This window comes from Rattus rattus, chromosome 2 (genome assembly GCF_011064425.1).
Source record: "Rattus rattus isolate New Zealand chromosome 2, Rrattus_CSIRO_v1, whole genome shotgun sequence".
NCBI lineage: Eukaryota > Metazoa > Chordata > Mammalia > Rodentia > Muridae > Rattus > Rattus rattus.
The window spans coordinates 34,814,288-34,840,860 of NC_046155.1; the positions used below are offsets into that span (position 1 = coordinate 34,814,288).

The window sequence follows — 26,573 nt, forward strand, 5'->3', positions numbered from 1 at the left end:
CTGATTGCTTTCATAGAGGACCTGTGTACCATTCTCACATACCACCATGCAGCTTATCTATATTTAACTCTAGCTCTGGAAAATACCCACATCTTGCTTCTGAAGGTGTAAGGCATGCATTGATACAGAAATACAAGCAGCAAAACATCAATATACATAAAATACAAAAGCAAGAAGTGTAAAAAAATAAATTTTGAACCAACAAAATGGCTCAGTGGGCAAAGGTTCCCTCCACCAAGCCAAATAACCTGAGTTCAATCCTCAGGGCTTACACGGTACAAAAAAAGAACCAACTCTTGTAAGTTGTCCTCTGATCTCCACAAAGGTACAGTAGCAGAAGCATACACACACTCACTCTTTTATTATTAAATGTTAAAAATTTTCAATTTTACCTTTCATAATCTCTAGATTTTAATAACTCCATTAATTCCTTTGCATCTAAGAAATTCTTAGATTGACTTAACCCAGACTGACCACCTTTGAAATGATCTGGGGAGGTAAAGAAGAACAAAACAAATCAATAAATAATAAAACTTCTTTGAAAACTACAATATACTATAATTTGAAAGAAAATTTAACATTTACTGATGTACTTTGTGTGTATGGATCCACTGTGTCATTTCAATGGCCTATAACTTTTAAAACTATTGGATCTTGTTGGAAGTATAAAATTGTAGTCATTTGGCAAAGGTTTAGTATTTACTGACAAACACATAGCCCTGCTTAAGAAAAGAGGCAACATATAAACAACGACTCAAACAATTAGCTCATTCATAATAAACTCAAGCTGGTTAACATTTCAAATGTCCACCAGTAGAAATGTTAATGAACTGAGTAAAACAAAATTCCTCTAACATAAATATATAGATGAACCTCAAAATACACTAAGCAAAAGTAATTAGGAAAAAAAAACAGCTTAAGAATTAAAGAAAAAGATAATTTTTGACAAAAAACAAATCCGTGTCTGTCAGAGAAGCATGAGGAATGATTAGAAGGCATACATGGAAACATCCTGGGGTTATAAATTTGTCATAATCAATGAAGTATACACATAAGATTTATGTGCTTTTGTTTGATTGCTATCCCTAGGAGGCCTGACTTTTATTTAAGGAAAGGGAGGAGTAGATGGTGAGGGGGACAGATATGGGGGGGGGGGAAAGACGGGAGGTGAGGGACAGACATGGGAGGGGAGGAGACAGAGAATCCAGTCAGGACACAATTGTGAGGGAATTAAAGTTAAAAATGTAAGCAAATTTATGTATTTTAATATATGCATATATCTATAAGTCTGGATTAGTATATTCCTGAATATTTTGTTGAATTCCTATCTTCAAACACTGGTAACAACTTGAAAATATATAATCATGGAGAAAATGTATATAAACTAAAAATAGTTAATAGTTAGGCAAATTATAATTTTATTAAATTTCTTATTTATCACTGGTAAAATTATGAAAGATAATCTCATTACTCATTTTTAACTATAATTTAAATTTTCCACTAAGTCAAATTAATTGTGTCTCACATTTAACCCACTTTTCCCTCAAAACCAGGTATGAGGGCCAATGAAAGGCTAAAAGATCTGAATTCAGTGTCTAGAACCCATGTAAAGGCACATGTAAAATCCACGATGACTATAAAATTAAAAATAAAAATGAGTCAGACACCATAAAGAAGTATGTGCAGGCAGAAGAGGATTATGAAAATCAGTAAGACATTTTACTCTTTGGGTATTCTTCTCCACCCTGGTCAGATTAGCGGGCTGCATAGAGACACCATACAGACTGTCTGCCTCCCAGGAGGGCCAAAGTAACCAGGGACATAGGTGAGACCAAAATATTCCAGAATAAAGCCAAACTTAAGCAATATCTATCTATCCATCCAGACGTACAGAGGATTCTAGAAAAACTCCAACACAAGGAAGGTACCTACACCAAAGGAAAAAAACAAGAAATCATCTCACGACAAATCCCAAAGGAGAGAATCAGACATACCTACCACAAACAAGAAACTAACAATCATCTGTCTTTAATCTCTCAGTATCAACAGACTTCATTCCCCAGTAAAAAGACATAAACCGGGCTGGAGAGATGGCTCAGTGGTTAAGAGCACTGACTGCTCTTCCAGAGGTCATGAGTTCAATTCCCAGCAACCACATGGTGGCTCACAACCATCTGTAATGAGATCTGGTGCCCTCTTCTGGCCTGCAATCACATATGCAGGCAGAATACTATACAAAATAAATAAATAAATCTTTAAAAAAAAAAAAAAAAGACATAAACTAAACAGACTGGAAATGCAAGCAGGATTCAGCATTTTACTGCATCAAAAAAACACACCTCAATGACAAACAGAGTAAAAGGCTGGAAAAAAGTCTTTGAAGCAAACAGTCCCAAGAAACAAGTGCGAGTAACCATTCTGATATCCAATGATAGACTTTCAACCAAAAGTTATTAAAAAAGAAGGGGAAGGACACTACATACTCATCAAAGGAAAAATCAACCAAGAGAGTCTCAATTATGAACATCTATGCCCAAGGGCACTAACATCTCATAAAAGAAACATACTAAAGTTCAAAACACATTGAACCTTTCACAATAATAGTGAGAGACTTCAACATCCCACCCTCACCAATGGACAGAATGTGGAAAAAGAAACTAAACAGACACAGTGAAACTAAGAAAAGTTATGAATCAAATGGATTTAACTGATTATCTATAGAACATTTCATCCTAAAACAAAAGAATATAGCTTCTTCTCAGCACCTCATGGAACCTTCTCCAAAACTAACAGTATAATCAGACACAAAACAAGACTCAATGGATGTAAGATTGAAATAATCCCATGCATCCTATCATATCACCACGGACTAAGGCTGAACTTTAGTAACAACAAAAGCAACAGAAAGGCCACACACTCATGTAAACTGAACAACTCTCTGCTCAATGATAACTTGGTCAGGGAAGAAATAAAGAAATCAAAGACTTTACAGAATTAATGAAAATGAACATACAACATACACAAACTTATGGGACACAAAGATGTCCCTCAAGCGAAGAATAGATACAAAAAAATGTGGTTCATTTACACAATGGAATACTATTCAGCTATCAAAAACAAGGACATTATGAATTTTGCAGACAAATAGATGGAACTAGGAAATATCCTGAGAGGTAACACAGACCCAAAAGGACACACATGGTATATACTCACTGATAAGTGGATAACAGACAAAAAGTACATAAAATCCCGCAGACAATAGGAAGTATAACAAGCAGAAATAACCAAATGAGGATGTTTCAATCCGACTTAGAAGAGGAAAGAAAATAATCATGGGAACTAGAGGGAGGGAAGGAAGGAGGGAGGGAGGGAAGGACCAACAGACGGAGGGAGGGAGGGATGGAGGGACCAACCTGGGTGGTAGAGAGGAGGGGGAGAAGAGGAACAGGATCAGGTATGGGGGGATGGGGACAAGAGGGAAGCCCAGAGGGCCAGGTGAATAGAAATATGCAGCCTTCGGGGTGGGAGGTAGAGGGAAGACCCTCTTGACAGTACTAGAGACCCAGAAGGTGAGAGACCTTCAGAACTCAATGGGGTGACCTTAGCCAAAATTCCCAACAATGAGAAGAGAGAACTTGAAGATTTCACCTCCAGTAGACAGAGAAGCCCTCGAGTGGAAGGACAAGTAGAAGGACAAATTTACTAACCCAAAATCCTCTTCTGGCCTCCCTGATCACTAGGCTTGTACATGAAAGACATACATGCAGGCAACTATACATACAGAATAATAAAATAAATACACTATTTTAAGCAAATTAAAAATCACTTACTTTTATGGATTATCAGCTTCTCCAACTTTCTTTTAGCAGCTGCTCTTTCCACAATTTTCTGGTCAATAGTATTTGCTGTTACAAGGCGATAGACAACAACTGGCTTTGTCTGACCAATTCTATGACATCTATCTTGGGCCTGGAGATCAGACTGAGGATTCTTAAAGTTGAAAAGAAATGTACAGTTAGCAGAATTGTTAAACCTAAAAAAATGTTAAAAAATAATCATGTACACTATCTGGTGAGAAATTCATTTAAACTTCCAGAATTGTTGTATAAATTCCAACTCTCACGTAACAATTGTAAAGTTTTCTACTTAAATGCTCCCATGGGGGCCACTGAGATGGTTCAGAGGGTAAAGATATATGCCAGAAAGCCTGACCACTTGAATTTAATCCCCAGAACCCACATGGTAAAGAGAACCAACTCCCCCAGACTGTCCTCTGACCTCTACATGAGACAGAGAGACAGACACACACACACACACAGTAACTTAAAATTATTTAAATACTCTAAAAATGTCCTAAGTTTTTATCCATAGAAAACTTGATAAATTCCTTCCTGCAAAGAGGCACTTTTCAAAATAGATGAATGAAATTTCAGTATGTACAAAGTAAACAATAACATTTTCAGAACAGAAATATAGTCAACATATTGCCGTACTTCTTACCCAATCACTATCATAAATGATCACTGTATCTGCTGCAGTCAAATTAATGCCTAAGCCACCAGCTCGTGTACTCACTAAGAAAAGAAAAACCTCTGGATCCGTGTTGAAACTGTATATCTAAATGCAAAAGAAACATAAAAACAAAAAAATATAAAAAGAAACGAAATTTAAACATGGGTGGGGAGGCATTATTTTTAAATATCACTATTAAGTCTTTTCCAACAGAGCTAGGAAACAATTATATTAGCTAATAAACACTCTGTTTACATAAACATTGCTTTTCAAACATTTACATTATGTAAGATATTTTTATTTTGTTAAAGGTACATATCGCATCCAGTATCAAAAAACAGACAAGACTAGTTTAATAGATGGCTCAGTCAGTAAAGTGCCTACCATACATGCAAAAGACTCTCAGTTCAGATCCCTGGCACACATGAAGAGACTAAGTGGCGCCCTGCTCACTAATGCAGAGCTGGTGGAAGAGACTGAAATGGCAGAGACAGGCTAATCCCTGGAGGTCACTAGCTAGACAGCCAGCCTAATTAATGAGTTCTAGGTTCAGTAAGACACGCTGTCTCTAAGACATGATGGAGAACAAAGAAAGATGACATTGAATGTCTTCTTTACCTTGGGGTATGCACATATGCACATCCGCACAACAAAAACATACAAAGCCAATCAACAGACACACGCATGCATGCATGCAAAAACACGCACAAAACAGAAACAGAACTAAAAAATGAGATGGATTACTTAACTAGGAAGAAGCACATACTTTCTGTGCAATAACATATATATTTTATTGGCTCCATAAAAACTCTTACCCAGGGGTTGGGGATTTAGCTCAGTGGTAGAGCGCTTGCTTAGCAAGCACAAGGCCCTAGGTTCGGTCCCCAGCTCCGAAAAAAAGAAAAGAAAAAGAAAAAAACAAAAAACAAAAACTCTTACCCAAATGTCAATGACAAATATATAATCTAAATGCATCCAGAAAACAGAAGTTATATGTAGTGGTTCACACTTGCAATCCTAACGCTGGAGGAGGTCAAGACAACAATAGTATTCCAAGTCTGACCTACACTCTGGTTCAGAGCTACCCAGGACCATATAGTGCAACCTTGTCTGACAAAACCAAACACTGCCCATAAAAATAGCTGTGTCTTAGATTAACAAACCAAGTTCAAACCCTGTAACCCACATGATGGAAAGAGAATAACTCCACCACGTTGTCCTTTAACTTCCATGTAAGTTACAGACCATGTATATCTTCATACACATAAAAACATAATATAAGGAAATGATTAGAAAATAAACCTAGGATAGTGTGGCGGGTGCTGATTGCTCTCAGTGCCTGGGAGTCAGTTCCTAGAGATTGTAGACGCTCTTCTAGTCTACCTAGGTGCCAGGTATTCATTCATGTGGTACAAAACACGTACAGGTAAACACTCATGCACATACTATAAATACAAGACAGTCATTATTCAATCTTTTTAAATTGAAATAATTACTTTTCAAGAGAACGACAAAAAAACAAAAAGACACAACAAAATTACATTCAAATCCAACTATGAACTTCATCATGAAATATGATTTACATTTCCTACAACTCCTTCAAAAGCTTTGTATATATAGCCAGGTGTGGTGGCCCCTGTCAGCAATCTAAGCACTGAGGAGGCACTGAGTGAAGGATCTGAATGAAGTCCAAGGCCAGCTTTGCTTATATAAAATGGTTGTGGCCAGCCTGTGCTAAAAAACCAAAATTAGAGACTACAGCGATGGCTCACTGGTTGAGAACTCGTGCTGTTCTTAAAGAGGAGGCAGGTTTATGTCCCAGCACCCACATGGCAGCTCATAAGCCATAATTTCAGCTGCCAAGATCAGACCCCTTCTTTTGGCCCAAACAAGCATGATGCATACACATAATGCATATACATACATGCAGGCAAACGATGGCACATGCTTTTAATTCTAGCACTTAGGAGGCAGAGGCAGGCACAACTCTGTGTTACAGGCCAGCCTGATCTAGAGCCAGCTCCAGGACAGCCAGGGCTATACAGAGACCCTGTCTTGAAAACAAAGGAATACAAACAAAACAAAAACGCCAACAAAAAGATTCTATTGTAACCAGAGGTATGGTGGTGCACATCTTTAATTCCAACACCAAGGAGGCAAAGGCCATCCTGGTCTACATAGTGAGTTCCAAGACAGCCCACCCCTGAAGGCTCCTAAAAATTAAACAGCAAACAAAACTAGAAAAGTTTTGCATAAGAAAACAGTTCATGGGGCTGGAGAGATGGCTCAGTGGTTAAGAGCACTGACTGCTCTTCCAGAGGTCCTGAGTTCAATTCCCAGCAAGTACATAGTGGCTCACAAACATCTGTAATGGGATCTGATGCCCTCTCTGGTGTGTCTGAAGACAGTTACAGTATACTTATATATAATAAATAAATCTTTAAAAAAGAAAAAGTTGAAAACTAGGATAAAAAGCAGGAACTAATCCCCTATTGTTCCATTATTCTCACAGCAGTGGTTAAAAAAAAAAAGAGAGAGAGAGAGAGAGAGAGAGAGAGAGAGAGAGAGAAAGAAAGAAAGTCAGTCAGTCAGTCATGTGTGGTCTTACATTTTTTTCTCTTTCCGAATAAGACATGGACCCATCAAGTCTGCTAAAGGTAAAGTTTCTAAGATGGCAATAATCCATCAAGATGTCCAACATGCTTGTCATTTGTGAAAAAACCAGAACCTGGAATTTAAGTACATCTATGTTAATAATTATACTGGTTCATAAGAAAAGAAATGGTTAAAATTCTATTCAGAAGTACTACCTTGTGACTTCTTTTTTTAAGTTCTGGCAGCATTCGATCCAAAATTAGGAACTTCCCAGAATTTGTTACCAATTCTTCATCAATCTTAAAAGTACACAAGAAACAGGAAGAAAACTGTTAATACCATTTCCAATCATGTGCCATTTTATTTTTCTGGTTTTTAATCTCAGAGATCTGCCTGCCTCTATCTCCCAATAGGAGCGCTGGTATAAAAGGTACGTGTTACCACACCCAATCTTAACACTTAATTGAATTTCTGGTGTGTCTGAAGACAGTTACAGTGTACTCATATGTGTAAAATAAATAAATCTTTAAAAAAAAAAAAAGAACAGTTCATACATTGCATTGTTTGTTGTGTATAACCTAGTAAAATATATACAAAAATTACCATCAGAACTCTTAATAAAAATTAAAGAAAACAAATGAGCTTTAAACACTATAAAGATTAAGGCTAAAGAAATAATAAATGCACTTTTAGCTTGATGATCTGATATCTGATTACTGGAATCAACATAAAGAGGGAAGAGAACCACACAAAGCTGTCCTGACGTCCCCCATGAATACTGTTCCATACATACAGGTACACACTACCTGTAGTAAATAAAAGTAAGGAGTATGTTGGAGCTAGAGACAGGAGGAGTGGCACATGCTTTGAATCCCAGCAATTAGGGGCAGAGACAAGCAAATCTCAGTGAATTTTAGGCCAGCCTAGTGTACAGAGTGAGTTCCAGGATACATAGGAGATCCTATCTCAAAATAGCAAAAAGAATAAGTAAATGAATGAAATTGCTCAGTGTTTAAACTTTTATACAAAAGATTTTGCCTTAATAAAAAAAAGCCACAGAGAAAAAAAAAAAAAAAACTAGCTAATCTTTTACCTTAAACTCCTGTGTGACAGGGTCTATAGGGTACTCAATCATATATGGATGATTGCAGCACTTTCGAAGTAGCATCATTATATTCTGCAGCTTCAGATTAACTTCAGATTCTATAGGGATATTACCTTCCACAACAGTCCTACAAAAGCACAGTAAGTATGTTAAGTATGACAAATGTAAAAAACACAATTTAAATACCTAAAGGTACCTTTAAACTCTTACCTCTCTCTTTTTACTTCTGGCTGTATTTGACTTATTAGTTTTTCTAATTCACTAGGAAACTGATCTAGTTCGCTGTAATTTATTGACTTTCTACTTCGCCGTTTTGGTCTTCCAGTAGGACTTAACTCAACTGTTTCCGTCTAAAGAGAACACATAAAAAGCCATCCGTTTAAAAAATGCAGAAGCCAGGCAGTGGAGGTGCATGCCCAAGAAGCAGAGGCAGGCAAATCTCTGAGTTCAAGGCCAGCCAAGTTTACAGTGTATATTCCAAGACAGGACAAGGCTACACAGAGGAACCCTGTCCCAATAAATAAATAAATAAATAAATAAATAAATAAATAAATAAATAAATAAATAAATAAATAAAACAAAACCTGCAAAGTTCTAAATATGAATGAAGTATACTTTTATGCACAAGGGATAATAAAGCAATCCCACCACATCTTTTAATACACTAGATATTATTTGAAATTTTGAAATATTCTTGAATCCTCTCTTGGTCACTGCTACATCTCTATAAAGGAAACAGAGTTGGAGAGGGTTGGTCTAGTTGATGAGCCTTTAGAACAGTGCCCCTCAAAGATTCTGTGGCTGTAAAAAATGGGCCTTCTAAAGGTGGTGAGGTGGGTGACATATAGGACAACAAATGTGATCAAAGTACATGATACACTTCACTGAAAATGTCTTATGAAGCCCATTACCACATGTGATGATTATGTCTGGCTGTTTGTTTTCTAATATAAAAGAACCATCAAACCCAGGCTGTTGAACATATAGGTATGTAAGTTTTAAACACATCTCCAATGACCACAAAACAACTAATACACAGCTGATCAAACAACTAATACACAGCTGATCACTTCAAGTTTAGGAGGACTATAAGTAACAGAAAGTATCTTCTGTTTGGGGCCTTACTCGCAAAGTCCTGAGAATAGGTGAGGAGACAAAAGACTAAAAATTAGTCATAAAATGTTGTATCACCCATCAACAGTTACCTCACAAGATCCAAACATGTTTGCAATTGTGCGGTTCACAATAGCTGTATAGAAGATCTCTTGTTTATTGCAAAGTGGTGCATAAACAACCACTTCCCGCTTAGGAGGGACTTCAAGAGCAACATCAGACTTCAGTCTTCTCAGTAGAAAAGGCGTTAAAATCTAAAATTTAAATATGAACAAATAAATATGAACATTAGTTATCTTTTTCTCTCCTTAGGAACACTCACTCAAAGCACTCTTTACCCTCTCTTCCTATTAAGTTTTAGAAGACTATGTATCACCAGATTTCCTCATACCAGACTAGCACTTGATAACTTAAACAAACAAACAAACAAACAAACAAACATATACACCCAAAGACACCATTACAAGCTTACACAAGTAGCTGGGCGGGCTGCACATGCCTTTACTTTTAGTCTTCCAGTGGCAGGGGCAGGTAGATCTGAGTTAGAGGCCAACCTGGTCTACAAATAAATCTTGTCTATGGGAGGGGAGAAAGTTTACATAAATAATGCTGAGAGAGAAAATGTTAACAATATATAGAGCAGTAAGTTACTTACAGCACACTTATGAAGTACTGAGAAAGATGTTAGAACAAGCAATTCATAAAAACACTACAACAGATCCAGAGACATTTGAGTATCTCAATCTCTTTGGTGTGCTAATGAGACTATGCCTGGGTTTATCAACTTTTCTTCAACTCTGATTCTGAAACATTTCTAATCCTCGAAACTGGTATATAGTTTAATTTTTAAAGTTTTTGGTCCCATGTAATTTTTGTGAATATATAAATTCTTTCTGAAGAGCAATTGCCTGTATTTTCAAAGCTTATGTAATTTGCTGGGGAATTGGTTCAGTGGTAGAGTGCTTGTCTGGGACACACTCCCAAAATATAGGTGAAGGGTAGTCTAAAATTTTAAATAAGAGGCAATGGAAACTTAAAAAAAAGAAAAGAGATTTCAACCTAGAATTTTCTTCTAAAGAAAAAGTACAGATATTTTAAATTTATTTATTACTAAAGAAAAAAATGGTATAAAATCATATATAACTTAAGTATAGTGGGGCAGAGCATCAGGATACTAAAGCATAACTGATATCAATGTGCCTGCCTAGTCCTAATCCCAGGACTGCAGAGGCAGGCAAATCTGAGTTTAAGGCTACTCTGTCTATATATTGAGGCCTGTCATGGCTACATAGTTAAACCCCTCTTTTTAAAAAAAAAAAAAAAAAAAGGCTGGAGAGATGGCTCAGCGGTTAAGAGCACTGACTGCTCTTCCAGAGGTCCTGAGTTCAATTCCCAGCAACCACATGGTGGCTCACAGCCATCTGTAATGGGATCTGATACCCTCTTTTGATGTTTCTGAAGACAGTGACAGTGTATTCACAAAAATGAAATTAAATTCTTTAAAACTAAGGAAATAAACAAAAATGTAATGTACTAAATAGTGACACAGAAAAACTTTAATCTTTTTAATGAAAAGTTGTTTACTTCACAGAATACATATATACGCACTGTTAAAGAGTGACAGGTGAATGAATGTAAGGACAAACAATACAGTTACACTGGTAAGGATGCTGACTTGGAAAAGAAAGATTACGGTTTTTCAAGTCACCTACAAAGTTTAAGTCTCTACAATTCCTATTTGATTTCTAAGTATAAAGTGAGCAGAGTAAGGAGACTTGGTACCTGGTGCAGCATGTGTAAAACGTTCTGTTCTCTTTCTTTAGCTATAATATCTTCAGCAGTTTCAGAAAGACTAGTGATATCAAACCAAGACTCAAAGCTGGAAAAGAAAATTAATCCAGGTTACTCTATCATATGAATTTAATTATTCTAACACGGCACATGTTTATAACTTCATACATGTACATACATATTCATACACATACATACATACACACATATATAGAGATATAAAATGGAGATAGGTTCTCATTTAGGCCAGGCTGACTCAAATTCACTGTAGATTCAGGTCTGACCAGGAACTCCAGGTCTTCCTGACCTTCTATACACACAAGTGCTGATATTACAGACATACTGCATTATACACAGCATAAATTTCATATTAATTTGTGTATTATGAAACAGGAACATTGTTCCAAGGATTCAAAAGGCAATTTCTTTTTAAATAAAATTAAAACTTCATCCAAAGGAAAAGGAAGCGATTATGCTGAAACCTAAAGAGACTTTTTTTTTTCCTAAAAAATTCATATCATATACAAGTAAAAAAGAAATGACACTAATACTTCTTATTTCTCATTTGTTTCTGTCCTGCTAAGAATAGAACCTAGGGCTTCAAGTAGGCTAAGCAGCAGCTTTTTTTCACTGGGCTACATCTGTAGTCCAAAGCACATAGTTTAGTATACAGCTTCTTCCATCCTGAAGATATTGAGAAAACTTTTTGAAAATAAGTTTAAAGTTTAAATAGTAATACCAACAATATAAGGTTTAAGTTGAAACTGGGAATCTTACAACTTCTCTCTGCTGCTAACTAGCCCTATGTTTCTGAAACCTCCATGCAGGTTTCCTTCTATGAGATAAAGAGTATGTAGGCTGCCTGGGCTATCCTGTGAATTGGAATTATGCACACGAAGTATCTTAGAAAGCAAAAATCAATGTCCTATAATCTCGTGAGTATTTAAAAGTTCATGTTTTACTTTGACTATGTTTCTTTTTTTTTGTCATTGTTCATGCACAATTATTTAGGGAAGGAGTGCACACATGTGCCACGACAGGAAGAGAGGTAGAAAAGCAAACTGAAGACGCCACTGCCTCTCCTTCTACTGGTGCAGGCTTTCAGGACTGAATTCAGGCTTCAGATTTGGCTGTCTACACGCGCTGCGCCATCTTCCCAGCCCCTTACAGGATTATTTTTGTTTCCTTTTAATCAATCTGAATGTTTTAAGTCTTTATCTTCTCTCACATATATTCTGTCAAAAGTAGAACACATAATATACAGCACAAAAAAAATTGCTAAAATATCATTTAAGGTCAGCTACCAAGTAGAAAAGAATCAGTTTCAGCTAAGAACAGATTTTTGAGGTTTTAAGAAGACATAAAACAAGTAACTGCCTTACCTACCTTTTCAAGTCATCAAATACATCTGGTAACAAAAAGTTTAGCAATGACCAAAGTTCTGATAAATTGTTTTGCAAGGGAGTACCAGTCAAAAGAAGTTTGTTATCAGCATTGAACCGTTTTAACTCCCTGATTAGCCGGCACTTCATATTCTTAATCCTGTGTCCTTCATCTACTATTAAGTATTTCCAATAGCAATGCTAGAAAATGAATTGAGGAAAGAAATTTTAAGAATCAATCTCATAATTTTTTCCTAGAAATATTTCTTCTACCCATAAAAATTCTTGTGAGGGACATCTATTGAATTTCATTAAATGTCATTTTAGTATCTACTAGGATTATTCCTTTCTCCTGGTGTCATAAAGATAATAAAATTTAAAGTCCAGAGTATTATGTGCTTGAAATACAGCTCATTGGAAACCCCCAATATCATGTGTTAATACTTTCATTCATTCTAAAGTCAAAGTCATCTTTAGCTTTTCCCTTAGTGCTTTGTCATTAGAGTCCTGGAAAACTAGGATCAAAATAATAATGATGATGATGATGATGATGATGATGATGATGATGATGATGATGATGACGACGACGATAGGTAAAAGAAAGAAATCTTCCACTAGTTACATGTGCTCCAAACTTTGGTTTTATTACTTGTTTTTTACTTTTTATTTACTTATTTTCTTTAGACAGTGTATCTCTACATATTCCTGGCTGGCCTGGATGTCAGATGCACCTGACTTTGCCTCCAGACTAGGCTAAGCTTAAAGGCATGAAGCACCAAGACTAGTTTGCTACAAAATTTTAAAACATTTTTAGAATTTTCATTTTGACACTTACATATAAGACTGATATTATTTTAATCTGATAATTTTCCTCAACTTCTTTCAGTGACTTTAGGGGTTCCCTAGCTCCAGAATCCATATTTAGCAATATTTAAAAAAAAAAAAAAAGCACTTATTTATATTTGAAACGTCCTAAAAATTGTTCTCTCACTTGTCCTTTCTTTTATGTTGATCAAGCAAGTAAAAAAATCTATCCAAATCATTTTGTAACAATACAGAAATTGATTTCTAAATCAGAAACATCAGACTGTCAAGCCAAGATATCTTTGACAGTATGATTAGCTAAAAATATATCCGAAAGAAAGAAAAAAAAAAGGTGGCTAGAGATGCCTTAATGGTTAAGAGGACTTACTGCTCTGACAAAGGATCTGGGTTAGGTTCCAAGCATACACATGGAGGTTCTGTCACCCCAAACCCAGGGCATCCAATGCTCTCTTCTGACCTCAGAGGGCACCAGGCACATATCAGGCACAGTTACATATCCAGACAAAACACCCATACACGTCAAATAAAAAGCATAATACATTTCCTTTTACTAAAAGTATTATCAAATTAGATAAAATATATGAAATGAGTACATTTTAAAATTATACAGTAAATTCCTAACAATGAAAAACACATATTACTACTCTTTAAATGTTGACAACTACAAAGATTGCTTTTCTGGTAACATAGAAAGCCAAATAATCTCCCACTATAAAACATCTATTTAAAAATGAAACTTATGAGGGGTTGGGGATTTAGCTCAGTGGTAGAGCGCTTGCCTAGCAAGCGCAAGGCCCTGGGTTCGGTCCCCAGCTCCTAAAAAAAGAAAAAAGAGAAAAAAAAAAAAAAGAAAGAAAGAAACATATGAATAGCCTAGTAAGAGCACCAGTGGAAAGGGAAGGGAAGCCCTTGGTCCTGCCAAGACTGAACCCCCAGTGAACGTGACTGTTGAGGGGAGGGCGGTAATGGGGGGAGAGGATGAGGAGGGGAACACCCACATAGAAGGGGAGAGGGAGGGGTTAGGGTGACTTTGGCCCAGAAAGGTAAAGGGAATAACAATAGAAATGTAAATAAGAAATACCCAAGTTAATAAAGATAGGGGAAAAAAGGAACATAAAATGCAAAACAGCCTTTGTAAATGAATGAGAGACCAGAGAAAAACCAAGAGGAATAAGATGAAACTTGAGTAAGTAACAAGTAAGTAAGCATTAAAACTTTCACTGTCATCTACAGCAGCCCCATTGCTAAAACTGAAATCCTGGCAATGATTCAATGGCTCAGTGGGAAAGACAATATAGGCAAGATAAAGTGGAAATAAAACATAGATCTTCAGGTTACATATTTAAATAAGAAACAAGTTACAGGCTGAAGAGATGGCTCAGTGGTTAAGAGCACTGACAACTCTTCCAGAGGAATTCCTAACAACCACATGGTGATTCACAACCATCTGTAATGGGATCCAATGCCCAGTTCTGGTATGTCTGAAGACAGTGTACTCACATACATAAAGTAAATAAATGTAAAAAAAAAAAAAAAAGAAGAAACAAGTTACAAGACAGAATGTAGCCTGAGTTATATATAAATTATATGTTATCTCAACAGTATTTACCACAAAACAATTCTAATGTAGAATTACAAGTACTCCATATATAATTCTTGAGGAAAGGTCTTACCATGTAGTGCTGGCTAGTTTTGTGGACCAGGCTAGCCTCAAACTCAGAGATCGGCCTGCCAAGTATTGGGGTTAAAGATGTGCCACCATACATGTTATTTTCTTCTCATCGCTTGCTGTAAAGAAAACTCTTTGCGTGCACTTGAAAACTCGTTTACTTTGCTCTCTCTCTCTCTCTCTCTCTCTCTCTCTCTCTCCCCTCAGTGTGTGTGTGTGTGTGTGTGTGTGTGTGTGTGTGTGTGTGTGTGTGTGTGTGTGTGTGTGTGTGTGTGTTGAAGACAGGGTATAACTATGTGGTCTATACTATCCCAAACCATACCAATCTTCCTGTCTCTCTGTCTTTTGGAACTGAGATTACACTCATAATATGCTTTTATTAAACTGTAAAGCTGGGTAGGAAACATGGCTCAGCAGTTAAGAGAACTGGTTATTCTTCCAGAGATCCTAAATTTAATCCCACATGGTAGCTCACAACCATCTGTAATGGGATCTGATGCCCTCTTATGGTGTGTTTGAAGACAGCTACAGAATACTACTCACAGTACAGAGTGTGAAATAAATCTTTAAAAAAAAATAAAAAAAAACTATAAAGGTATGGCTATTACCAATCATATTCAACAATACCATATATACAAATGGAACATTTGATAAACACTACTTGTGAATGTATTAGACATTACAATTCCACTTAAATCTGAGTGTTTTGATGTCACGTTGAAGCCATCATGCATGCTTTCTTTGTTGTATGTAAGAAAAAGTTTAAAGGTCTGGGCAGTGGTAGTACATGCCTTTAATCTAAGTGCTCTGGAGGAGAGGCAGGTGGATCTAGGTAAGTACGAAGCTAGCTAGGTTTGAACAGTGACGTTCAGGACAGTCAGAGCCATATACAGATCCCATCTTAATAAGACAGAGAAAAAGCCACATGGTGGTGGCTCATGCCTTTAACAGCAGCACGTAGGATACAGAGACAGGAAGATCTCTAAATTCAAGACCAGCCTGGTCTATCAAGGGAGTTCCAGGACAGGCAGGGTTGGACAGAGAAATCCTGTCTTGAAAAACCAAAAAGACACAGGAAAAAGAAAAAGGTAAGGATAAACTTAATCAGAATGAACAGTACATGATCAGAGAGGAAAATGCAGAGAACTGTACACAATTCACATAGAGTGGGTGAGGGAGAAAGGCAACTAATGGCATAGTACGACATTAGTAAATAAGCAGCTAAAACAATGAAGGGAAAGAACAGAGCACCATCTAGTTCTAAAAGACAACATGAAAATGATTTTTTTCTGCAAATCTATTCATATTTGAATAAAACTGAATGAATGAAGTCCAACTACACATCTCAAATTTGTCTACAACATAATTATATTAATGCATGACCAATCCTAATACTTTTAATATAGCTATAGCATAAAATGCCAGTAATTCTACTAACAGACATCAAACTTAATCACAATTTTTCCATGGACAAAAGTCTCCAATTTCTAAAGGAAATGCAAAGTGTATCTACTACTTCACCCACAATAAAACAACTGTTATTGGATAATAACAGTATGAATTAAAAATCTGATTAATCATCTACAAAGCAACCATGTGTACCTGTAAAGCATTCTGGTCTCTCATAGCTATTTCAAATGATGTGATTACAACAGGATGAATCTGCAACGTCCCTTGTCTTTTGTGAATATTCTTTACTAATTTTCGACGTTCCTGCCGGTTTCCATGATACAGCAGAGTAGGAATCTACAAGGGTATATTGATTCAAAGAAAAATATAAAGGATTTGGAAAATACAGAACAAGTCCCTTCCTCAAAGAATATTTTAGCTTTATTTTCCTATGACTAAGTTAACAAATCATTTGACTAACATAAGAAAAACAAGGGAAAAAAAAGCACCCCTAAACCCACAAAAACAAAACAAAGAGGTTTTATGAAGCAGATGGGTAAGCTACTTTAGGAATATATTCTCATAAGGACATAGGTAAGATAGCATGTGTATGCAGTACTTGTATGTGTTTAACTTGAAAACAAAAATTTATAAACATAAAAACAGTTAATTCTTGTGATTTAGAACTTATTATTTGATAAGCTGACATATACAAGAAATATAGGAGGAATAGTATGTATTGGGGAAAAATGTTAATAACACACACGAGGGGGATAGGACTAGAGAGATGGCTCAGCTGTTAAAAGAGCAGCTATTGTTCTTCCAGAGGACCCAGGTTCAAATCCCAGCACCCACATGGCAGCTGACAACTGGCTGTAACTCCAAGATCTCACATATTCACACAGACACACATGCAGGCAGAACACCAATGCACATTATAACTTGTAACTCCAGTTCCAGGGGATTGGATGCTTATACTGGCACCAGGTACTCATGTGAAACACATTTAAAAATAAAAATAGACACGAGATAATAAACAGTCAATTGGATGAGGAAGCAGACTAGAAAACCCAATGTCAAACTGGGCTAACCTATCTGAGGACAGCTGGGCTATACAGAGTAAAATTGTGTCTCAAAAACAAGCAGAAAAATATGGACAACCAAAGAAATTTTAATGTACGTCTGACTCAGATGAAATAATTTATGGAATTCCAAAAACAATCTAAGAAAAATGTATCACATTACCAATCCCAATTCTATATATAAATCAAAGAATGGTCCTACTCAAATTGAGTAAGTTAAAGCAGTTGCAATGTATATAAAAATCACTTCAGTTACTGTGAGTGGTCTATATTTCAATACGTGCAATGTATTAATGTAAAAGTATATCTTACTTCTGGAGTAAATCTTTTGAACTCAGCCATCCAGTTAGGAAGTGTAGACAAAGGGCCACAAACAAGGAAAGGTCCAGGTACTCCCCTCTGAATCATCAAAGCAATTGTAGCAATGCACTGAACCGTCTTCCCCAAACCCATTTCATCTGCTAAAATGCCATTAATTCCATTTTCCCAAAGCATCTGTACAAAAGAATGCATTATACATAAATGTTAATACAAACATTTCCTGAATTAACAAAGGCTTCATTTTTAAAAGCATAATCAAAACTATGAATTTAGCATAATAAACTCTAAGTTATAAGAAGTCCTTTATCTAGAACATAGAAAGTGTTGAAGGTCTAACACTCATTTTAAAATTTAAAATTTCCACTTTAAAACACTCAGAAAATATACACAAGGACTCAGCAGTTAGGAGCACTTGCTTCTCTTCCAAAGCATCCCAACACCTACCCTAGGTATTCCACAGTCACCTGCAACGCCAGCCAGAAAGGATCTAAGGCACTCTCAAGGATTAAGCAGACAACCAGTACAAGGCGCACATGCGCCACTCAACACACACAATAATAAATGTTAAAAAAAATGCAAATACTTCTTCTATATTAAAATGGAAAATTTTGCATAGTAGTGTATCATGCTTCTTAATTAGAGAAAGGATTCCATATGCAAGATCAAAAATTAAAAACCTTGTATCAGGTGTGGCACTACATAATTTTGATCTCAGCATTCAGAAAGCAGAGGAAGATGAACCTCTGAATTCGAGACTACACTAGCCTAAGTATGTGGTGAAACCTGGGTCAACCAAAGCTCCAAAGTGAAACTGTGTCTCTAAAAACAAAACAAAAGCAGGTAAGACAAGGGCTGGGGAAATGTGCTTGAGACTAACGAACTGTGCTTGGAAACCCAAACCACACAAAAGCTGGACACAGCAGCACACATGCACCTGTAATCCCTGCACTCCTGCAAAGGCAGGAGAGTCTCCACAAGCTCCTGAGCCAGCTGGCAGAGCTGGCATACACACCTACACTGACAACTCAAGACAGGTTTCATAGGAAATGCAATGCCATCCATCACTTGAAGAAATGGATGCAGCAGGGCCAGGAGTTCAAGTTCCTTCCTGACTCACCATTTCCAAGCCAGTCTCAAGTTATGTGAAACTTGCTTCTCTTTCAAACAAAAACAAAACATGTTTTAAAGACAAAAAATGGTGCCGAGTCCTCAGCAGATAAAAGCCCTACTACGCAAGCTAGGCTATACTGTATTCAATCCCCAGCATCCTCAAGGTGGAATTAACTCCCAAGTTACTATGACGCATCAAATCATACACCACGGCAGCACATGAGTCAACACATGCTTATCACACACTCACACACCAAATAAAGAGAATGATGAAGATGATAAAATCTGGAATGACATGACAGCTTAGCAGATAAAAACATTTGGGATGCAAGTCTTCTAAGTTCAACTGTAAAATATTAACATAAAGGTGGAGAGAATCAACTCCACAAAATCATCTTCTGATACATACACATGTGCTGTGGTGCACACCCTAATCCCCACATAGACACAAAAGTAATTTAAAAATAAAAAGAGAGAAAACTCATTACCCTAAGCCATTCCATGCCTTCTACTTGGTACCACCTCATCACTCCTCCTGTGAAATGCTTGGGTTGTTGAAAGGGTACAGGCTGTCCGTTACATTTCCGAACTGGGTCAAAAAAGAATTTAGAATTCTGCCTAACAGTTTGAGACAATCTATCTTTAATCATACTATTTGAATCCTTATTTTTCTGAAGATCTTCTACACAAAGATTAGTAGTGGAAGAGTTTTCATCCTGTAATGAGAAATATTTAATTAAAGCCTTGGTATTAAATGTTACTATGTTCACTATTTATCTATCAGAAAGTGCAACAGGCTGGTGGCATAGCTCAGTAGGTAAAAGCATTTGCTGTACAATCTTGGAGACTTGAGTTGCAATGAAAAACCAGACTCTAAAGTTGTCCTAACTTCCACATATACATTGAGAAGCACACACATGCATCATGCATGAGACTTTTATCAAAAAAGAAAATATAACAAAATCTACATACTGTAGGTACTAGTTCTAGAGAAAGAAATCTGTATGCACAGTCACAATCTCCAAGACCTTCCTTTCCCATATAAATGTGAAGTCACAAAAAAATAATAGGGCTGGAGACATAGCTTAGGTCTTCACAGTTTGGAGATCTTGCAGAAGAATAGAATTCACTTGCCGGCACTCGCCTGTACTCTTGCTCTGGGAGATCCCTTTTATGGCCTCTTCATGTACTTAAATGCATATGTGTATTTTATAGACACATAAATAAAAACAATCTTTAAAAAAGGAATGCCAGTATATACCTATTTTGAAACTCAATAATAACTTAATAATCAATTAAAGATTTTTACCAGTTAGAAAAGCCTTCTTTGTTTGTAACTACCTCCTATGTATCTCAGGCTGGCCTTGAACTCATGATAAATGCCAGTCAGGACTCAAACTCATAATCCTCCAGGTTCACCAGACCAGACTCAAAATGCCATAAATTCTCCTTAAAAATGTTAGAAAGGGCAAGATGGCTCAACATTTGCTAGCAACCTTGATGATGAATGGTCTGACTTGTTCAATCCTAAGGACCCACACATGATAAAAAAATAATTTCTACAAGTTGTCCTGATACCTGCATGCCATACATCCAATAACTAAATTAATATAAAGTAAACAAGAAACAAACAAACAAGAGAAAAGGGCCTGCAAGATGGCACAGCAGGTAAAGGACCCTGCCCTCAATCTGTTCTTCTGAGCTCCATAACATATACCATGGCATGCATATGCATTCATGCAGAGACACAAATAGTAATAAAATTTAAAATGTTACCTCATTATCCTTATGTTTTTTAGCCACTGACAAAATTTCCTGTAAGATTGAAAACATAAAAATTAATAATGTATGAGACTACCACTTCTACCATGCTCTAGCGGTGCACGCCTGTAATCCCAGCACCAAGGAGGCAAAGACAGGTGGTTTGAACCACCCTGGTCTATAGGATAGCCAAGACTGTTAAACAGAGAAACCCTGTCTCTGAAGAATAAAACAAAACAAAAAAAGGACTGCCACTTCCACAGCCCAACAGCATGACCCAGGTAAATTACTCTCATCCTTAATTAAAGATGTGCCCTTTTATAGTGAACAGTGGTCAATGCACAAATGCATAGCTGACTGAGTTAGGCCCCAGGGTTGGGGGTGGTCATGAAGAAGCAAGAGTTCAGCGACAAGAACTGGAATGAAATACTTTAAAGCATGAGCTGAGAATAGTATATGACTTTAACCCCAGAATTAGAAAGGCAGAGACATGCTGATCTCTTTGAGTTCAAGGCCAGCTTTATTGCACAGCTAATTCTAAGCTAGCCAAGCTAAACAGTAAGACTCTGCCTCAAAGGGGAAAAAGGATAAAAAGAATTGGGAAAATGGCCCAAAAACTAACAAAGATTACTATACAATCATAAGTACCAGAATTCAAAATTCCTGTATACACATAATAATCAGGGCATCTTACAAATATCTTTAACTACAGCTCCAAGGAACCTCAAGCTCTCTTCAGGTCTGAATTATGTACAAAGGTGCGTGTATCTGTAAACCAAAGATTCATGGATTCCTTCGATAAATGGCTGGTACCATCTTCCTACATGAGCACTTCTTAGCATCTTTGCTGTAGCCCCATACAAAGTAGTCTATGAATCTCTACACATTGTTCCTATAAACCAGAAACCTTTACTTTCTCTACCAAGAATGTTATAATTTTATTAAAATCCACTTGATATACCCCTTCCATCCTGTCCTTTCTGCTGGGACAGACTGCTAGCTAGTTTGCTCCCCAGAAGAGCTATATATCCTGAGGAATACCAGAAAATCCACTGCACTCAAGAGTATTTGGTAAGAACCCTCCTACTGCCTCTGGGAGCCCAGTGGACTTGGGGAAACATCACACCCCAAAACCCCCACCTGCTGAATACCACTCCCCTTTCACCTGGTCCTTTCTGCCAGGACAGAATGTTAGCTAGTCTGCTCCCAGAAGATACCATATCCTAAGACATACCAGAAGAACCACTACACTCAGAGCATCTGACACAATATCCTGAGGCACTTCAGGAGATCTGCTACAACCAGGGCATCGGACACCGTGACCAGAGACATCCCAGGAGCTTCTTTGTACACAGAGCAACTGAGCAACCGACACCACAGTCTGAAGACTTTCTGGAGGCTCTGTGGCATGCAAGACAACTGACCCAAAAGACTGAAAGCATCCCTGGAGTTCTACTGCACACAGAAAAACAAAACCCCAGTCTGTAACCCCCACACACTCCCCCTTCCCCTCCCCCAGAGAACAGCTTCTCACAGGACAACAGTATGACTGCTCCTCTGAAGACCCAACAGTCTGAAGGCCTCCCAGGAGATCTACTGTAGCCAGGACAACAAATCAGCAGCTTCTCTGCCCCTCTGAAGACCCTCCAGTTGGAAGGCCCCACAGGAGGTCGGCTACAGCCAGGGCCACAGGCTTACAAGGAGACCTGAAACAACCCAGGAACAAAAGAGGCAGACTCCAGACAAGAGTCACCCAGACCAGCAAGTACTAGAGATGTGAGGGGCAAGCTCAAGACCATAAGCAACAGAAGCCAATACACTTGAGTATCATCAGAACCCAGTCCTCTCACTATAGCAAGCCCTGAATACACCAACATAGCTGAAAATCAGGAAGCTGACCTAAAATCCTATCTCATGAAGATAATAGAGTCCTTTAAGGAGTAAATAATTCAATAATGAAATACAGGAGGGATGGAGAGATAGCTCAGTGGTTAAGAGCACTGACTGCCCTTCTAGAAGTCCTGAGTTCAATTCCCAGCAACCACATGATAGCTCACAACCATCTGTAATGGGATCTGATGCCCTCTTTCTGGTGTGTCTGAAGACAGCTACAATGTACTCATAAATAAATCTTTAAAAAAAAAATAAATAAATAATTAAAAAAAATAGGAAAACACAGGTAAACAGGTAGAAGCCCTTAAAGAAACAAATAAATCCCTTCAAGAAATACAGAAAAACACAATCAAAAAATACAGAAAAACACAATCAAACAGGTGAAGGAATTACAAAAAGCGATCCAAGACCTAAAAGTGGAAGTAAAAACAATAAACAAAATACAAAGCTAAATCTGGATATGGAAAACCTAGGAAACAGATCAGGAATTACAGATGTATAAGTTTCACCAAGAGAATGCAAGAGATAGAAGAGGAAAATCTCAAATGTAGAAAATACCTTAGAAGAGACTAACAAAACTGTCAAAGAAAACTCAAAACATAAAAAACTCCTAACTACCCCACAAAATAAAAATCCAGGAAATTCAGGACACAATGAAAAAACCAAATCTAAGAATAATTGGAATAGAGGGCAACAAAGATTCCCAGCGCAAAAGACCTGAAAACGTCTTCAACAAATTTATAGAAGAAAATTTCTCCAACCTAAGAAACAGATGGCCATAAAGGTACAAGAAACCTACAGAACACCAAACAAATTGGACCAGAAAAGAAAATCCTCTCGCCACATAAAAATCAAAACACCAAACGCACTGATCGAGAGAGAGAGAGAGAGAGAGAGAGAGAGAGAATGAATATGAATATTAAAAGCTGCAAGGGAAAAGGGCCAAGTAACGTACAAAGGTAAACCTAACAGAATTACACCAGACTTCTCAGAGACTATGAAAACCAGAAGAGCCTGGTCAGAGGTCATGCAGACTCTAAGAGAACACAAATGTCAGCCCAGGTTACTATACACAGCAAAACTCAATCAACATAAATGGACTAACCAAATATTCCAGTAAAAAAACAAATCCAAACAGTATCTATCTACCAATCCAGCCCTACAGAGGATCGTAGCAGGAAAATTCCAACACAAGGAAAATACCTAGTCCAAAGAAAAGACAAGACATTAAACATCTCACAAAGTAGCCAAAAGGAGAGAATCACAAGCACATGAAGCCACTCACAAAAACAAATATAACAGGAACCAATAGTCACCTGTCTTTAATATCACTCAATATTAGTGGACTCAACTCACCTATCAAAAGATACAAGCTAACAGATTGGATACACAAACAAGACTCAGCATTTTGCTGCATACAAGAAACATACCTCAATAACAAAGACAGACACTGTCTCAGAGTAAAAGGATGGAAAAAGATCTTCCAAGCAATGGTCCCAAGAAACAAGCTGAAGCTGCCATACAAATACACAGTAAAATAGACTTTCAAACAAATTATCAATCATGATGAAGAACACTTCCTATTCATCAGAGGGAAAATCCATCAGGAAAGAGTCTCAATTATGAACATCTATACCCCAAATGCAAGGGCACCTACATTCATGAAAGAAACTTTACTAAATCTTAAAGCACACATTGAACACCACATAGTAATAGTGGGAGACTTCAACACCCCACTCTCACCAATGGACAGGTTATTGAAACAGAAACTAAACAGAGACACAGTGAAAATAGGGGTTATGAACCAAATGGATTTAACAAATACTACAGAACACTTTACCCTAAAACAAAAGAATACACCTCAGCACCTCATGGTACCTTCTCCAAAACTGACCATATAATTGGTCACAAAACAATCCTCAACCAATACAAGATTGAAATGATCCCATGCACCCTATCAGACCACCATGGCCTAAGGCTGGTCTTCAATAATAACGAAAATAACAGAAAGCCCACATAACACCTGGAAACTGAACAACTCTCTACTCAATGATAATTTGGTCAGGGAAGAAATAAAGAAATTGAAGACATTTTAGAATTTAATGAAAATGTTAACACATCATACCAAAATTTATGGAACACAATGAAAGCAGCTCTAAGAGGAAAATTCATAGCACTAAGTGCCCTGATAAAGAAACTGTAAACGTCTTATACTAGCAACTTAATAGCACACCTGAGAGCTCGAGAGCAAAAAAAAAAAAACCAAACTCAATAGTAAAAGGCAGCAAATAGTCAAACTCAGGGCTGAAATCAACCAAATAGAAACAAAGACAATAATACAATCAACAAAACAAATAACTGGTTCTTTGAGAGAATCAACAAATTAGATTAAACCCCTAGCCAAACTAACTAAAGGGCCCAGAGGCAGTATCCAAATTCACAAAATCAGAAATGAAAAGGGAGATGTAACAACAGAAATAGAAGAAATTCAAAAAAAACCATCAGATCCTACTACAAAAGCCTATACTCAACAAAACTAGAAAGGATAGTTTTCTAGACAGATGCCACATACCAAACTTAAAAAAGAGCGGGTAAACTTTCTAAACAGGCCCTTATTCCATAAGGAAACAGAAGTCATTAAAAATTTCCCAACCAAGAAGAGCCCAGGGCCAGATGGATTTAGTTCAGAATTTTACCAGACCTTCAAAGAAGACCTGATACCAATATTCCACAAACTATTCCATAAAATAGAAATAGAAGGAACACTACCTAATTCATTTTATGAAGCCAATTACTCTGATACCTAAACCACACAAGGACACAACCAAAAAAGGGAACTTCAGGCCAATCTCGCTTATGAATATCGACGCAAAAATACTCAATACTCTTGCGAACCGAATCCAAGAACACATCAAAACCATCATTCACCAAGATCAAGAAGGCTTCATCCCAGGGATGCAAGGTTGGTTCAATATACAAAAATGCATTAACATAATCCACTATATAAACAAACTCACAAGATCATCTCCTTAAATTCAGAAAAAGCATTTGACAAAATATAACACCCCTTCATGTTAAAGGTATTGGAGAGATCAAGAATTTAGGCCCATACCTAACATAATAATAGCAATTTACTGCAAACCAACAGCCAGTATCAAATTAAATGGAGAAATACTTGAAGCAATCCCACTAAAATCGGGGACAAGACAAGGATGCCCACTCTCCCTGTATCTATTCAATGTAGTTCTCGAAGTGCCAGCTAGAAACAACAAAAGGAGATTAAGGGGATACAAATTGGCAAAGAAGAAATAAAGTATCACTATTTGCAGATGATATGATAGTATATATAAGCAACCCCAAAAATTCTGCCAGAGAACTTCTACTGCTGATAAACAACTTCAGCAAAGTGGCAGGATGTAAAACTAATTCAAATAAATCAGTAGCCTTCTTCTACTTAAAGGATAAACAGGCTGAGAAAGAAATTAGGGAAACAATATCCTTCACAATAGCCAGAAATATAAAATATCTTGGGGTAAGTCTAACCAAACAAGTGAAAGATCTGTAACAATAGCTTCAAGTCTCTCAAGAAAGAAATCAAGGAAGATATCAGAAAATGGAGAGATCTCTCATGCTCATGGATTGGCAGAATTAACATAGTAAAAATGCCCATCCTACCAAAAGGCAAAAATCTACACATTTAATGCAATTCCCATCAAAATCACAACAAAATTCTTCCAAGACATGGAAAGAGCGATTCTCAAATTCATCTGGAAAGGCAAAAAAGCCAGAATAGGGAAAACAATTCTTAACAATAAGACTGCTGTGGGAATCACCATCCCTGACCTCAAGCTATACTACAGAGCAATAGTGATAAAAACTGCATGGTATTGATACAGAGACAGACAGGTTGATCAATGGACTAGAACTGAAGACGTAGAAATAAAACTACACACTTAGGCACACTTGATCTTTGACAAAGCCAAAAATATACAATGAAAAAAAGAAAGCATCTTCAATAAGTGGTG

General features: G+C 37.0%; 1 protein-coding gene across 1 annotated transcript in view; it reads right to left on the reverse strand.

The window, feature by feature from the left end:
* Positions 1-26,573, reverse strand: part of Hells (helicase, lymphoid specific) — a 41,666-nt gene that overhangs the window by 3,176 nt on the left and 11,917 nt on the right. The window contains exons 7-20 of the mRNA XM_032891830.1: positions 20,671-20,709; positions 19,383-19,610; positions 17,776-17,958; positions 16,595-16,738; positions 12,503-12,699; positions 11,108-11,204; positions 9,418-9,579; positions 8,423-8,562; positions 8,201-8,339; positions 7,323-7,406; positions 7,121-7,240; positions 4,501-4,617; positions 3,831-3,990; positions 393-489 (exon numbers count right to left, since the gene is read on the reverse strand). Coding sequence (XP_032747721.1) covers positions 393-489; positions 3,831-3,990; positions 4,501-4,617; positions 7,121-7,240; positions 7,323-7,406; positions 8,201-8,339; positions 8,423-8,562; positions 9,418-9,579; positions 11,108-11,204; positions 12,503-12,699; positions 16,595-16,738; positions 17,776-17,958; positions 19,383-19,610; positions 20,671-20,709 — 1,907 coding nt within the window. The remainder of the gene's footprint in view (positions 1-392; positions 490-3,830; positions 3,991-4,500; positions 4,618-7,120; positions 7,241-7,322; positions 7,407-8,200; positions 8,340-8,422; positions 8,563-9,417; positions 9,580-11,107; positions 11,205-12,502; positions 12,700-16,594; positions 16,739-17,775; positions 17,959-19,382; positions 19,611-20,670; positions 20,710-26,573) is intronic.